Here is a 16,984-nt window from a genome sequence, read left to right as displayed (position 1 = left end):
GTTACAAGGGGCAAGTTATTTCTCGAAGATTGATTTGAGGTCAGGCTACCGTCAACTGAAAGTCAGAGATGAAAACGTACATAAAACCGCATTTAGGACTCGTTACGGTCACTATGAGTTCCTAGTGATGCCTTTTGGGCTCACTAATGCACCGGCTGCGTTCATGGATCGCATGGATCGCGTTTGCAAGCTGTACTTAGATAAATTCGTCATCGTTTTCATCGACGATATTCTTATCTACTCGAAGAACCGAGCTGACCATGAGAAACACCTTCGCTGTATTCTCAAACTCCTACATCATGAGAAACTCTATGCCAAATTCTCTAAGTGCGAATTTTGGCTTCGAGAAGTCCAATTCTTAGGACATGTTGTCAGCGAGCATGGTATCCAAGTGGATCCTGCTAAAGTTGAAGCTGTCATGAATTGGTAAGAGCCAAAGACGCCTACAGAGATTCGTAGTTTCCTGGGGTTAGCAGGATATTACAGGCGTTTCATCGAGAATTTTTCAAGGATTGCTGCACCCCTAACTTCCTTGACCAAGAAGAAAGTAAAATTCGTTTGGGGCCCTAAGCAGCAAGAGTCCTTTGATATTCTGAAACAAAGGTTGAGCAATGCTCCTGTGCTGACATTACCTGAAGGTACAGAAGAGTTCGTAGTTTACTACGATGCATCACACACTGGCATGGGATGTGTGCTCATCCAGAAAGGCAAGGTTATTGCCTATGCTTCGAGACAGTTAAAGGTGCACGAGAAGAATTACACCACCCATGACTTGGAGCTGGGTGCCGTGGTGTTCGCACTAAAACTGTGGAGGCATTATCTGTATGGTATCAAGTTTGTGATCTATTTTGATCACAAGAGCCTTCAACATATGTTTAATCAGAAGGAACTAAACATGAGGCAACGCCGTTGGATGGAGACTTTAAATGATTATGATTGTGAAATCAGATATCATCCCAGCAAGGCGAATGTAGTCGCTGATGCCCTGAGTAGAAAGGAAAGGGTAAAACCCATCCGAATCAATGCCAAGAGCATTGAAGTGAAGAATAATTTGATTGAAAGGTTGTTAGCTGCACAGAGGGAAGCTGTGTTGGAAGCTAACTATCCTAAAGAGAAGCTAGGAGTAACTGAGGAGCAGTTAACTCTTAGCAAGGACGGAATTTTATGATTAAATGGACGAATATGGGTTCCGATTTATGGAGGACTACGAGATGTTATCCTCCAGGAAGCCAATAGTTCCAAATATTCTGTTCACCCGGGAGCTGATAAGATGTATCAGGATCTAAAGGCAAATTATTGGTGGATAGGCTTGAAAAAGTCTGTAGCCGCTTATGTAGCAAAATGCTTAACTTGTGCGCAAGTGAAAGCTGAGCATCAAAAGCCATCAGGCTTGCTACAACAGCCTGAACTCCCCGAATGGAAGTGGGAATGTGTAACTATGGATTTTATTACCAAGTTACCCAAGACAAGGAAAGGAAATGACACAATATGGGTTATAGTCGATAGACTGACTAAGTCAGCTCATTTCTTACCCATCAAGGAGACTTATAGCTCCGACATGTTAGCCCAGTTATACGTTGATAAGATTGTAGCCTTACATGGCATACCTGTGTCTATTATCTCCGACAGAGATACTAGATACACGTCTCATTTCTGGAAAAGCTTCCAGCAATCTTTGGGCACACGTTTGAATTTTAGTACGGCTTACCATCCTCAGACAGACGGTCAGAGTGAGCGTACTATTCAGACGTTGGAAGACATGCTACGTGCATGTGCTATCGATTTGGGTGGTAGTTGGGATAAGAACCTACCATTAATCGAATTCTCCTACAACAATAGCTACCATACCAGCATAAAGGCTGCGCCTTTCGAGGCATTATACGGTAGAAAGTGTAGATCGCCTGTTTGTTGGGCGGAAGTTGGAGATGTCCAATTATCAGGACCAGAGATAGTCTTCGAAACGACGGACAAGATTGTCCAGATTCGAGACCGTCTCAAAGCTGCCCGAGATAGGCAGAAGAGTTACGCAGATCCAAGGCGTAAAGATTTTCACTTCGAAGTAGGTGAAAAAGTGTTACTTAAAGTATCACCCTGGAAGGGGGTGATGCGTTTCGGTAAGAAAGGCAAACTAAGCCCGAGATACATAGGACCTTTCGAGGTTATCGAACGTGTCGGGTCAGTTGCCTATAAGTTAAACTTACCGGAGGAGCTCAATGGAATTCACAATGTGTTCCACATCTGCAATCTGAAAAAGTGCTTCGCTGACGAATCACTGGTAATACCCCATACAGATGTGCATATAGATGAGAGCTTAAAATTTGTGGAAAAACCTTTGTCGATTGAAGATCGACAGGTAAAGAAGCTTCGAAGGAAGCATGTACCGATTGTAAAAGTCAAATGGGATGCCCGTAGAGGTCCCGAATTCACGTGGGAGGTTGAATCCACGATGAAAGAGAAATACCCTTATTTATTTCAGTAAATCTCGGGTCGAGATTTATTTTAAGGGGGTGAGGATGTAACACCTCGAAATTTTGTGTCCAATAATGTGTTAACACGTGTCATGAGTTTACACGTGGCATTAAATATTAAATAAAGGACTAAAGTTGACAAACCTTGAAATTATGTAAATTGAGGGTTATAAATGTCAACGAAGGGTAAATATACTGTATAGTAACCCTAAATGATGTTCGCACCTTCAAACGAATAAATCATGGATCGTACCGGGCGAAACGCGGGAGAAAGTGAGAGATTACAAGCTACAGGGGTTAATTGTGTCAACATGTTTAATTTATACCTCTGAGTGACCCTTTGACGAACCCGAGGCTTTGTAACAGTAAAATACGCTCACTAGAATATACTATGTAAATTTCGCGAAGTTCCGTTTTAAAACGAGAAAGTTATGATCAAATTCGTACGAGAGGGGTTAAAAGCGTCAACAATAAAAGTTAAGGCTTTCGGATAGTAATTAAACTAACCGGGGACTTAACAATGCGGGTAACAGTCACGAGGCCCTTCATTGTAAATAATCGAGGGCCAAATCGCAAAGTTACCCCTTCGAAACCAAAAGGTCAGCTTAATCATTACAAAAGATTTGAAAATCTTGGAATTTAGCCCTCAGGCGGGCCGCGTTGAAGATATGCATGAGCTGATGCGGGCCGCGCGCATCTGTAGATTTGGTTTCTGACATTAGGATCCAGGCGGCCCGCGTGTGAGTTGCTTGAATCCTAATGCGGGCCGCGTGAAAGTGCAAGATGCAGAATACTTGGACAGACTTGCTGTTTGAGCTTGTGAACGATCATTGAGGCAATTAATGAAGCATGGGCGCCCTCTACATGACCCCTAGCACCCAGGGCCACCTGCTGATCATCCATGATCCATTGTAGGGTGAGTTGTAATGATCCTAAGCCCAATTTTTCACTATAAAAGGCACTACAGTGCACACAATTGAATCACACCTCAAACCTGCATTCTAATTCACTTCTGGAGCTTCAAAGCACTCTTCTATCATCCTTAGTCGTGCACCAAGCTTCTGTAAGTATGCCAACCCTTTTATAGCTTAGTTTTTGCTTAGTTTAGCTTAAAAGTCAATCCGTCGTAATTTACGATTGACTTTGCGATAAATCACAAATGGTCCAATGGTTTGTCGAATCAAAGATAGTTATATGTTGGTAATCATGTGGGCCTTAAACCCCTAAAAGGGCACCCTCTGATTCCCACTCTAACTAGTCCAAATGTCGAGTCAAACGTGCTTAGAAAAAGTCAACAGAAATGCTATTTTGCGATTTCTTGCATAATCAGTAATGTAGATGATATGTAACCTGTTTAAACATTCATAAAACATGATAATAAGTATATTAACTAGTCTAAGCTTGTTTGACCGACCATTTACTGTTTTGACCCTGTTCGGAGCCGAAAGTCGCGAAAGCTTTGACTTTTGCTTTGACTTCAGTTCTGACCCGTTAAAGTATGATATAGATATGCCTTAGGACTCTCTTAGGACCAGGTTACATGATGATATAACCCTCTATGACCGGTTCGTTGTTTGTCCGAGTCTTTTACACATTTCCGTTAAATGCTTAAAAGTTGACCGTAACGCCCTTTTTGATTTAAAACGAGAATTTCGGACATATGAAAGAATCATAACCTTAGTTACTGACTTCTAAGCATGTCCCTAAAATTTCACCTCAATCCGAGGTCCAGAATAGGAGTTATGCTAAATAGCGCAAATTACGGAAACTTTAGTAATTTAATAGCGCAATTAGCATAACGCCTATCTAAACCCAGATTTCGACACCAAACCTTTTACTCACTGATGTAAAATAATATTTTGGGATTTTTAAAGATTTTTAATTATTTTTAACCTGCTCATAACCTGCGGTTATGGCAACGGTTCGGTAAATACCGAATATACCCTTTTAGGCCATAACTTGAGTTCTACAAGGTCTTTTGACCCGATTCCAATTGCTACTGATTTTAAATAATAAATAAAGTATTTTAGACTTTATAAACTGTTCGGGAAACTCAGATTTCCTGTAGAACTCAGAAACCTCTTTTATGATCTTTAAAAAGACCAAAATACCCCTACGGGGCATAATATGAACTTAAACTCGTTACGGGCATTATGGAAGGTATCCTACTGATACCACAACCTCTTTAAAGCATATTGACTTAGGAAACCAGTGTAGGACTCTTACGGTTACCCGTTACGCCTTTTGCGCGCACGGTCCGGCTTATGTAACTAGTTTACATAAACTAGCCGAAACGGGTCAAACCATATTGTTTTGACCCCAAAATCCAGAGTGTGGTTATTATACCCATATAAGACAAGTCTGCAAACTGGTTGGGTCAAAATCACATTCCATTCGTGGTTTTCGCCTTTCACGCGATTAAACCGTAACTATCCGTTGAAACTGACCGGTCTAAGCTACGGCTAAATTAAAGACCCGTTAGGATTCTAATAGGTTATATTTAAACCTTCGTTCCAGATTAGGAGACCAGTAAAAGATATCTGCAATTTATTTCGATTAAGGATTTATACTTGCAAAGGTAAATACTTTTAACTTATTTTCCGTTATACGGGCTTGGGTTACGGTACATAGTATACCGCTTGATCGGGCATCAAATTCTCCACCGATTGAGTGGGTAATTGAATAAATTTGATCAGCTCATTTAAACAGTCTTGTTACTTAAAAGCCTTTGGGGGGTTAATGACCATGCCCCGGATATCCCTGGCATCATTTTACGAAATGGCCACGACCTAAGCGCGGAGTGTAGGCGTACACTCGTCAGTGCATAAATAGATCGCTGTGGTGTGTCTATTGATCTTTAACCCGGATTTGATCCGGGATACTGAACGCATAAGGAACATGTAATTCGTTCACAAGATTATATGTTTAAATAATTCTCCCAAGTTATAAAAGAGTTTGTGCCTTGTGCATTCAAATCAATTTTAATAAACATTTTTCAAAAGTGTCGGTTGAATGTATTTACCAGTGTAAACTGACGTATTTTCCCAAAAAGATTAAATGCAGGTACTAAACGTAATTGGCTGGCTATATCTCCTTAGCATCTTAAAAGAGTCTCGCAAGCTTAAGGATGCCTTCGTCTGTTGAACAATACTTTTGTTATTATTATTGATCCCCTGTGGATTTTATTTCAACAATGGTGATACTTTGATATTACAGTTAATGTTGAAATATATTTATCTTTATGCTTCCGCTGTGCATTCATATATTGTGTGGTTTGACTATATTGTTGCCAACTACGTCACGATAATCCCCCACCGGGCCCACCGGTGAGACACGTGGAAATCGGGGTGTGACATTTCTATAAAATGAGAAATCCCAATGACATAAGAAAAGCTAATGTGTCAGCCAGAGAGGCTGTCCAACAAGGCTTTTCTTATGTCATTACTGCATCATAAACCATAATATATAAATCACTTTAAAATACATTTAATTTCAAAGCACTGTCGTGTATTCAAATGTTAAAGGTCTGGCCCACATCCAAAAGGGCAAAGCACTGCCCATCTACAAGAAAGTATAACTTAGCAGATGGTTCCTTTGGCAAACGTATACCTTAGCAGATGTTTTGAAATTGCGGGTAATTTCAAATTCAAAATGCATGGGGATATGTAATTTGCAATTAATGCATGTCACACACTCACTTCTGTCAATCATCTTCTTATATAAACTGATTTATATTCTCATTTCACTCTTTCTATTTACATTCTCGTATTCTCTTCTTTTGTATTTTCAAACCACATTTCTAATGTATCTCTCCCTCAAATCCCTTCTTCTCAATACTCGACATTTGTTCATAAAGGATAAGAGAAAACAGAAGCTCTCTCTAACCCACTTTCAGAACAAATTTTGGGGATATGTGGTTTGCCTTGATGATGGTAATGTGTTATATATGATTATGTTTGTTTTGGTTTTTGGTTTTTACTAAAGTTTTTTTATCTGAGTTATGATTAAATGATGATTGTGAATGATCTGAGCAGATGATGATGATGATTGTTCTACGGTTGTTTCTAGCATCATTGTTCCAAGATCGTTTAAAGTATGTTTTTTTTGCTGCTCTAATTTTGAAATTTTGAATTTTTAATTTTGAAGTGATATACTCTAATTCTCGCTTTATATTTCAGTCTAATCATAGTTGTTTGAAATTCATACAATCATCTGCGGGTTATTTTAGGTTTGTATTAAAGAGAAGCATAAAGTTAAACTAAACACAAAGAAAGATTATTAAATGTACATTTAAAATAATTTTTGCTTATGACTAAATGATGATTATATATGACTTGGGCAAATGATGATGATGTAGAACCCACAGTAGTTCCTACTAAACGCAAGAAAGGATCTGCTACTGCTGTAAGATAAGATTTTATTTTAATAGAGATTTGTTCTTTCCTGCCCTTTTTGTATTAAAAGAAGCGTAAAGTTTGGTTTAAAGCAGCTCTTTATGAATCAAGTTGAGGATTAAGTATATGAGGATAGGGCTACTCTTCAACAACTGAAGAAGTGTTTTCATGTACTGCATCTTGGTCTGTTCACGAGAGACTAGGTTTCCAGAAACCTGATGGTGATGCATTCAGTACTTCCATGGAGTTCATGGCGATTGTCGAAGATATACATTGAGAAGTTCGGTACTCGATGGAGTTGAAGCTAAAATCACTAAATTTTTGCTGTTAGATTCCTAAATTTCTTGGTGTTGTTAGATTTTAAAGTATCGTTGTTCAGTACTCGATGTAATTGTTGATCTTTTAATCCTCATAATTAAATTTTAATCCTATTAATGTTTGTGGAGCATTTTATTTTTACTAATTTTAAGGTGCATAAGTATTATTATGTAATTTTTAATATCATCTGATTATTGCAGATCGGTACTTTTGATGTACAAGTGAAATTGTCTCTGAGTTTAATTAGATTATGTTGATGTTGTATCAATTTCTGTTAGTGTATCTGTCAAAGTTAAAGTTTGCCAAAAGAGAACATCTGCACTAAATCATCATCTGCTGATCTAACGGCTGTTTGACTTGCTACTGTTGCCAACATCTGTTGTTGCCTAATAGTGCTTTTCGAAGAATTTCCTCCTCTCAATTGTAAATACTGATGCATTTGTTACTTTAACTCTCTGTCAAAGGTAAAGTCTGCCCAAAGAGAACATTTGTTTAGTGGTGATCTTCTGTTAATCTAACGGTTGTTTGACTTGCTACTGTTGGCAATATCTGTTGTTACCTAACAGATGTTCGCAATATCTTTGTCTGCTGGAGTTGCAAAAGCATTTGTTTACTATGTAGAGTATTGCTGGTCTTTAAATGAATAGATTTTTTATCTGGGTTATGACTAAATGATGATTGCAAATGAAGCGATTTTTTGTCTGAGATTTTTTATCTGAGTTAAAATACATTTAATTTCAAACCACTGCTCTATATTTAAATGTCAAAGGTCTGGCCCACATTCAAGAGGGCAAACCACTGCCCATCTCCAAGAAAGTATAACTTAGCAGATGTTTCCTTTGGCAAACATATACCTTAGCAGGTGTTTTGAAATTGCCGGTAATTTCAAATTCAAAATGCCTGGGGATATGTACTTTGTAATTAATGCATGTCACTCACTCAGTTTTGTCCTATGGTAAAGGCGTCTTATGGTAAATGAAGAGGTTAATTGTAATTATAATAACGTGTTTAATTTTATACTTTTCCCATCGAAACGCATTAAAAGCCTAACGAATGTCGCATCATATTCTTTCGTCTGACGATGTATTTAGTCATAACCGCCTTCATTGGGTATATAAAATACATTGGGCAGAGGTTTTCATCATTACCGTTTCCATCCATCTACTCAATCATTTTCAAAAGTTTTTTGTTTATCAATATCATTACAATTTCTTTTGCTTTCAAAGACGCATTGGTTCACCGCAAAATGGAAAACATTGGGTTTCAAGTGATTGTTGATGAAATTTTCACAAGGCTCTCTGTAGAAGATATTGGTCGTTTGAAATGTCTTTCCAAGAATTTTTATAGGGAATTGTCAAGTCATGGATTTCAGATGATGCATGGTCTCCGAAGTGGAGATTCACTACAAAAGAAACTACTCTCCTTTAAAGACACGTCAATTGTCGTTGACGACGTAGTTGCTGGTAATTTGGATGTTGTTAGAAGCAAAACCTTAAGTTTTCCTAACAATGTCCACCCTACCTTCTTACGTATTCTATCGTCATTTAATGGATTGTTGTTAGTTTGCAATGAAGGGATTTGCTGTGAGCTGATTCTTTGGAATCCAACTACCAGGCGCTATAAAGTTTTGTCTGGCGACTACTTAAATTACAATCATGATCAAAACTCTGATACTAGTGGAATTTATTTTGATCAATTCAATGATCTGAAAGTGCTGAACATCAGATGTTACCGTAATGTAGCTACTGCTCGTGTTTACTCACCACGTCGTGAGTCATGGAGAACAATAAATTTTGTTAGCGTAAATAATTATGGTTCAAGCGGTTATTCATGGTCTACAGGAGTTTATGCTGATACGACCATATATTTCATGGTTTCAAATTATTGGTATCCACTAGGTGAGAGGAACATCATTGCTTTTGATGTTCTTTCTGAGACTTTTAGAATGCTTCGTTTTCCAGAGAGTATCGTAGTCAATCCTTGCCAAGGGCATTTTTTGACCATCGCAAAGAGGCTGCATTTGATTGTTATTAGAAAGTCTGCGGAGCTAACTGCTGATTTGCTCAGATATGAAGAAGAAGGCTGGATGAAGGTGTTTGCTTTCAATAATCCTTGTGTAGTTGATTATATAGATAGGCGCCGAAGGACTAATATAATTGAAAACAACAAGTGGCTGATAACAAGCATCTGGGAGGATATGGTTGAAGTTGATCTGAGCAACGAACTTCTGAAATACCTCCAACATGTTGACAACTACAATGGTCCGAAAGGAGCTTTATTTATCGAGACTACTATTTTGCCCATTGATTAGAAATTAGTATGCTGTATTTTACTAAATGTTGTTTGCTGTTTTGCACTTTGTTTATTATATAGTTACCTCTGTTTGACACTTTCATTTTTAATATAATTAGTTGTGTTAAAATTATTAACCATGTTTGTTATTTAAATTAACTAAATGAATATTTAGGTTTGAGAGTGTAAAAGGTTGTAATATTGGCAAAGGTCTGTTTAAATGATCAAAGTTCTGTTATTGTGAACAGATGTTTGAAAATAAAACAGTGGTTGATACATCTGTTGACTTTGGTCAATAAATGGATGAAAACAGATGTTTGAAACCACTGTTGGGATAAAGCAGAGTGTTGTGGAGAAAACTGTGGTTGAAACCGCTGTTTGGTTAAAACGGTGGTTTAAAACCACTGTTGGGTTAAAATAGTGTTTTGTGGAGGTTGAAGGTGATTGAAACGACTGTTGAGTTAAAATATTATTTTTTGGAGGAGGAACATGCTTGAATGCAAATGTTATTTTGTTTACAAAAGATTAATAAATTGTATATTTTGTATTTTTTATACTGGAAATTTTAAGTATTTAAGGTTGAAGTTGAAGTTGTGGAGATATGGTTGAAGTTGATTTGTGCAATGAACTTTTGAAATACCTCCAACATGTTGACAACTACATTGATCCGAAAGGAGCTTTATTTATCGAGACTGCTGTTTCGCCCATTGATTAGAAATTATTATGCTGTATTTTATTGAATGTTGTGTGCTATTTTGAAGTTTGTTTATTATATAGTTACCTCTATTTGACACTTTCATATTTTATATAATTAGCTGTGTTAAAATTATTAACCATGTTTGTTATTTAAATTAATTAAATGAATATTTAGGTTTGAGAGTTTAAATGATGAAAGCTCTGTTGTTGTGAATAGATGTTTGAAAATAAAACAGTAGTTGATACATCTGTTGACTTTGGTCCACAGATGGATGAAAACAGATGTTTGAAACCACGGTTGGGTTAAATGTATTTGTTGTGGAGAAAACTATGGTTGAAACTGCTGTTGGGTTAAAATGGTGGTTTAAACCAGTGTTGGGTTAAAATAGTGTTTTGTGGAGGTTGAAGGAACATGTTTGAATGCAAATGTTATTTCGTTTACAAAAGTTTAATAAATTGTATATTTTTGTATTTTTTATACTCTAAACTTTAAGTATTTACCGACTGACTTATTTATTTATAAATCTATAAATATAACCATAGTCATCATTTATATTTGTTATGCATGATTTTCTAAGAAACGACCCGTGTTTGCACACAGGTCTTATCGCTAGTACTATATAATAAAAGAAATCAATAGAGCGACACATGTCATTCATTGGAGCCATTTATCTTTTAGTTTTCTCATCTTTATCTTCTACTTAATTATAATTAATATTAATTAAAAGATAATTATAAAATAAAATTTAATATAAATTTAAACAATTCATATAGAAGATAATATAATCTTTTGAAATATTTATTAGATTTCAAAATTATTTATCTTGAAATTAACAAAAAAACGTACACTAAATATAAATTAATATAATATAAAGAGTTAAATGTCAATTTAGTCCATGTGGTTTGGGTTATTTTGTCAGTTTAGTACAACGGTTTTATAATACACATGGTTTATAAAGATATAACAAGATATAACTTTTTATTGATTGGTATATAAAATTACATGTGCTCAACCCATACAATACATTAGGTTCTTAAAAATGTAACTTTTTTCATTATTTAATATATAAAATTAAATTTACTCAACCCACACAATACACGGGGTTCTTAAAGATATAACTTTTTTTTATTATTTAATATATAAAATTACATTTATTCGACCTATGTAATAAACGAGATTTTTAAAGATATATTGTTTTATTATTTGGTATATAAAGTTACATTTATTCAACCTGTATATTAAACGAGGTTTTTAGAGATATATTTTTCTTATTATTTAACATATAAAATTAAATTTATTCAATTTGTGTATTATATGGGGTTCTAACCTAGTTTTAAATATAAAAATCATATGTGAAAAGTAGTATAAAGATAAAGCTCAATTCTTACCATTACATTGTATTTTTTTAAAAAGATGATAATTATTTTTCAAATGAAACAGAAAGGAGAAGAGGTTGTTATGCGTGGCGCATGAGTCGTTACTGAAGCGTCTCACACTCCCATGCCCGTACAAACATTCAAACAAACCCATTACACACATCTCTCTCTAATCTCTCCTTCACCTCCTTTCTGAAAAACCGCCATTAATGGAGGTAAAACTCTCTCTCTCTTTCTTAATTTCTTCAATTTCATCTGCAAATAACTTACACATGCACTTGAACGTTTGCAGAGCATCAAATTCTCGTTGAATGTGTGCTTCGCAACTCTCATTGCCGCAACTTTTCTGTTCATAACGTCTTCTGCACTCAAGGTCAGTTCCCGAACTAATGATTAACGAATGTGCTCATCTTCACCTGTTTTACACTTCATAGATCTGTTTGTAGCTAATTTAATCGGATTAATTTTGATTCAAACCTAACAGGATGGAGAAACTTGCGTCAACGATAAGAGCTGTGATTCTGGATCGCAATGCGGAGCTTGCAACGGAAACGTCACTGTTCCTCCTCGATGTATTCGCATTCAGCCTCATAATCCTGTTCGTAAGGTATGTTGTATGTTGTATTTTGGTGTTTATGAGTGAAAACGAGAGTGTAGAACTGTAGAAGTGTTTATCGATGTGTTTGTGGTTTGATTGTGACTCGTTTTAGGTGAGAGGATTGCCATTCAATCGATACTCGTGGCTGACGACTCACAATTCGTTCGCTAGAATCGGTCACAAGTCGGATACAGGTGCTGTTCTTCTTGCTCCGATGAACCAGCAGGATTCCATTACTGTGCAGCTCGAAGTATGTTTTTCATCTCTCTCTCTCACTCACACAGATGCAGAAAGTTAATTGACATTGATTAGTTCATTATTGATTTCTAATCATGCATGATTGATTACTGTTTTGATCGATCTCTGTCCTTCGATTGGAAGCTTAATCGGCGTGTAACAAAAATAAGCTCTAAGAATGTACAATACTGTGAAAATTGTACTTAGGAAATGGTATAACATCGTATAGTTTTTGGTGGCAACTGAAATAGAAAAAGTGACCATAAATTACACTAGGAAACTTGACCTCAAAACAACTGCATCTATTTTCCAGCCTACATTGCAGAGGCTTTGAGTGCTACAGAAATCTGTATTTCCAAAATATTCTTATACAAGGGAGAGAATCTAAGTATCGATTTGACTTTATACATCGTTAACTCCTTACGTGTGATTGACTTTAGATTAATATGTAGTTAATAACCAAATCGGAAGACCATTAGAGTGGAAATTTTGCTTGGGATGACATGCAGGACACTACAAAACTGAATCTCTCAGTGGACCTACATTTGTTGCTTGTATCACTTTCTGTAGACTTGAATCCAGAACAGCATGTTTGTTGAAGTTAAGAAGATATATTAAATGCCAGAGGGTCGAAGGGTTCTACTAGTACAAGTTTTGATGTATAAAAGTCTTGTCTATGGTTTGTTTCTTAAATTCTTCAATTAATTGGGACCCTGGTTCAAATGGTATCTTATACATTAGACCCTGCTAGTCCATGGGTCCATGTAAAGGCTTCTGATGAGATAAACTTTTCCATCCTGTCAATGGTTCTACCCCCCTAAGGAGTTGATAGCACCTATATGATTCAAACTGAAAATCATATAAACCAACCTTCCAAACCTTGTGCATAAGGCACACCTCTTGGTTTCAACTTACTGGGAAAGATTTTGCCGGAACCAGATTTTGTATTTGTGTTTGAAACTTAATCATGTTATTGAAACCAATGGACATTCTTGACGATCCTGTTAAAAGCATATACTATGGGTTGATGAAAGTGATTATGCTATGCCTTGGTGAAGTGAACTTGTTTATTTTAACTCTAAATTGTCCTAGGCATACTTACCTTCAGGTAATGAGTATACGATACATAGAAAACACTTGTAACGATCTTAATATGATCATCATGCTTACGCAACTTGTTAGCTGTGTTTTTACTATTTTAGTATAGCTCACCAGGTGCTGGATTTAGCCTAGTTTAGTGGATCACACATATTGCGTAAAGCTAATTTGCACCAACTTTGAAAACGAGAAATTGTTAAACCAAAGTTTTCTGCAAATTTAAGAAATTTCACTTGCTGACAGGCTTCGGTTTATTCAACAGTGCCCTTTTCCTGAAATGTGTGTTGGAATGAACTAAAGCCAATTCAAATTAGATTGCTCATATTTACTTCTACTTTGCAGTCGAATCATTTGATATTTATATAGCAGTTTGATTTCCGTATATGCATCATTTATCCAACTATTCAAACCACGTATCGTTAATTAAAAGGATTTTTTTCTTACTTATTCTGCAGAATGGTGTGAGAGGTCTGATGCTCGATATGTACGACTTTGAGAATGATATTTGGTTATGTCACTCCTTTCATGGGCGATGCTTCAACTACACAGCTTTCGTAAGTATTTCTGTTACTAGTCTCATTGAGCTGATGTAACGAAATTGTGAAGTCTAAACATATTATTCTAACTTCATCAGCAACCTGCTATCAATGTTCTGAAAGAGGTTGAAGCTTTTCTAGAAGCAAATCCTACCGAAATCGTCACCATAATCATCGAGGACTATGTTACCTCACTAAGTGGCCTAACCAAGATCTTTAAAGCTTCTGGTCTGGGCAAATTTTGGTTTCCGGTGTCTCGAATGCCGACCAACGGTAGTGACTGGCCCACAGTTGACTCCATGATTGACGACAATCAGCGGTTGGTTGTATTTACTACTAAATCTTCTAAAGAAGCTTCCGAAGGTATCGCATATGTATGGAGATACTTGGTTGAGAATCAATGTGAGTTTTTACTTTAAAACTCAACTTAGTCAAGGCTGGATGTTTTATATTTCTTAATGAACTCTGAAAACTGCAGATGGAACTGATGGAATGAAAAACGGTTCTTGCCCAAACCGTGCTGAGTCAGCTGCTATGAACACTAAATCAAGATCGCTGGTTCTGTTCAACCACTTCCCCGACACCCCAGATTTAACCGAATCTTGCAATCAGAATTCTGGTCCACTGATAACCATGATGAACACTTGCCATGAGGCTGCTGGTAAAAGATGGCCTAATTTCATTTCTGTTGACTTCTACAAGGTATTTGCCATAACTTTCAATGATAATCTTTATTGAACACTGATGAAACTAAACTCACTCACACGTTATCGAAATTCTTAGAGGAGTGACGGTGAAGGTCCACGTGCTGCTGTAGATTTTGCTAATGGGCAGCTAGTTTGCGGTTGTAACAACATCGACTCATGCAGGGTATGCTTCTTTCTCCTTAGCTTCAATGTTTTCATAATTAGCATCAGCAATATGAAAGAAAACATATAACTAAATTATTATATTCTTGAATTTATTTACAGGCAAAGATGACATTTGGAGACTGCATTGGCTCAGAGGGCAGTCCTGCACCAGCCCCAGTTATAGAAGTATCTACATCAACAACAACAGTAGCATCAGGAAGAGGATTCAAGAAAAGGTTTGACAATTCTGATGGTCAACAGCTTCATTTCGGATGGTTGAGGCGGACAGGTTTGATCATCTTTTCTTTCTCAATAATTTGGGTTTAGTGAACTCCATCTGAAACGTTAGATTTCAAATGAAGATTGGTGTTAAGTCTCGTATATGAATCAATGGTAATCTTGTTGCTTCTACTTGCTATTCATTTTCTCCTAGACTACATATAATGTGCATCCCCTGTAAATAAATATAAATACATTAAATTGGGATTGTGTGTCCGCAGCAGAATCGGTTTTCACGAATTGAGAATTTTTGAAAGTGAATTTGAACTCGGGTTGATTCGAACAAACCTAAATAGGAGAAAAACATTATTTGGTTGATTCAAGCAAAACGCTATATTAAACACACACCACACACACATTCGGTTTAGTTCAAAGTTCATAAATTTGTAACTCAATTCGAAAACTGAATTCTGAATTCGAATTAGTATTGAAAAACCGAAAAAGAAAGTGGAATTTTTGTGTTTTCGAGTAAGATTATTGATCAGCCTTGTTCCAGGGCCTTTAAATATCACCCCAAAACTCCCTTCAAATAGTCACAAATCTAATCTAGGTGAAGTTTGACTTATATTTGTATGTACTATATGTAGTAGTTGACTACTGTTGAGAACAAATATTCCATGTGTGACGTGAGAGGGATATTATTACGGTCTGGTCTATTCGCACACGCTCTTGGTCTATTTAAACACCCCAAAGCGCCCCGCTATGGCCAAAGTGGGGCGCTTTGGTGTAAAGTCAACAGACAAGGTCTGACAGGTTCAGTCCTTGTCTGTTGACTTTACATCAAAGCGCCCCGCTTTGGCCTAAGCTGGGCGCTTTGGTTTTCTTTTTTCAAAACGCCCCGCTTTGGCCTAAGCTGGGCGCTTTGGTTTTTTTTTTTTTTTTTTTTTTTTTACATTTTGGGCGTATTTTTGACTGGTGACTGGTCTACGTTTAAGTTCAAATTTTACATTTTTGGTCCAAATTTTACAATATTTAATTTGTTTGTGCACATATATCTAAAGGTGAAGTCTCATCTCAATATTTAATTTGTTGAGGCATCTCACTGTCATGTACAACTCTTTCCAACTCTTTGACTAGTCCCATCCGTGCTATAGTATACATTTAGCAGTTCTTGTGGGCTCCACAATGCCACTTGCCACAATGAAATATAGTATACATTAGGGTGTAGGGAGTGGTTAGACACTTGAAAGTGGTAAACTTCAAAATTAACCAATGAGAGTGTGCCACGTCATTCAGTCATAAGTGTTTAAACTATGGTAGCGTTTGGTATGAAGGAATAGATGGTGGAATGGAATGGATCATTCTGATGGAATAAAAAGAAACATGTTTGGTTATCATGTGGTAATGGAATAGAGCATTCCAAAGGAATGTAACTCTTTCCATATATAACAATTTCTATTCCTTGTCTTTTTTGTCTATCAAATTGTACAAAGTAATAATTCATTTTATTATACGTAACCAAACATCATTCTATTCACGTATAAGTAACCAAACATCACAATGGAATGGAATGATCCATTTCATTCCATTGTCCATTCCATTACCTCGTTCATTCCATTCCCTCATTCATTCCATTACCACATACCAAACAAACCCTATGGCGAAGCTTGAGATTTCTAACTGGGGGGCGGAAGTCACCGTACCTAAAATTTCTATAAAACTAGGGGGTCGGAAACGTATATACCCAAAAATTTCTATACGAAATACATACTCTCCACTACTGAACGAAAAGTTAAATGTGTTTAATAATATTGACGTTAATTCTTTTACAATCCAAAAGTACGTTTGTGTTTGTTCAATATATGCGTTACATCACGTTAAAAACCGAATGTCACCGACA

General features: G+C 36.5%; 2 protein-coding genes across 2 annotated transcripts; both read left to right on the top strand.

The window, feature by feature from the left end:
* Positions 1-8,426: 8,426 nt before the first annotated feature.
* On the top strand, positions 8,427-10,107 carry LOC118482699 (F-box/LRR-repeat/kelch-repeat protein At2g27520-like). Its single transcript, XM_035978313.1, has 2 exons — positions 8,427-9,425; positions 10,051-10,107. Exons 1-2 carry the CDS (start codon positions 8,427-8,429, stop codon positions 10,105-10,107), a joined length of 1,056 nt encoding a protein of 351 aa, XP_035834206.1.
* A 1,512-nt stretch (positions 10,108-11,619) lies between these two features.
* LOC110885668 (PI-PLC X domain-containing protein At5g67130) lies at positions 11,620-15,285 on the top strand. The gene is made up of 9 exons (XM_022133371.2): positions 11,620-11,760; positions 11,838-11,918; positions 12,030-12,152; positions 12,256-12,393; positions 13,934-14,032; positions 14,113-14,416; positions 14,493-14,716; positions 14,798-14,884; positions 14,986-15,285. The coding sequence occupies exons 1-9, from the start codon at positions 11,755-11,757 to the stop codon at positions 15,190-15,192; spliced, it is 1,269 nt and encodes a 422-aa protein (XP_021989063.1). The 5' UTR covers positions 11,620-11,754; the 3' UTR covers positions 15,193-15,285.
* Positions 15,286-16,984: the final 1,699 nt, after the last annotated feature.

Source organism: Helianthus annuus, chromosome 10 (assembly GCF_002127325.2).
Source record: "Helianthus annuus cultivar XRQ/B chromosome 10, HanXRQr2.0-SUNRISE, whole genome shotgun sequence".
Lineage (NCBI taxonomy): Eukaryota > Viridiplantae > Streptophyta > Magnoliopsida > Asterales > Asteraceae > Helianthus > Helianthus annuus.
This window is presented reverse-complemented; position numbering and strand designations above follow the sequence as displayed.

What these genes read in the sequence shown, in the direction of transcription:
- LOC110885668 (XM_022133371.2), top strand. An exon ending in GCTTCAACTACACAGCTTTC is followed by an intron (nt 14,033 to 14,112) that starts GTAAGTATTTCT and finishes TAACTTCATCAG; the next exon opens with CAACCTGCTATCAATGTTCT. An exon ending in TTTCTGTTGACTTCTACAAG is followed by an intron (nt 14,717 to 14,797) that starts GTATTTGCCATA and finishes CGAAATTCTTAG; the next exon opens with AGGAGTGACGGTGAAGGTCC.
- LOC118482699 (XM_035978313.1), top strand. Translation starts at nt 8,427, where the DNA reads ATGGAAAACATTGGGTTTCAAGTGATTGTTGATGAAATTTTCACAAGG. An exon ending in TTCTGAAATACCTCCAACAT is followed by an intron (nt 9,426 to 10,050) that starts GTTGACAACTAC and finishes TAAGTATTTAAG; the next exon opens with GTTGAAGTTGAAGTTGTGGA.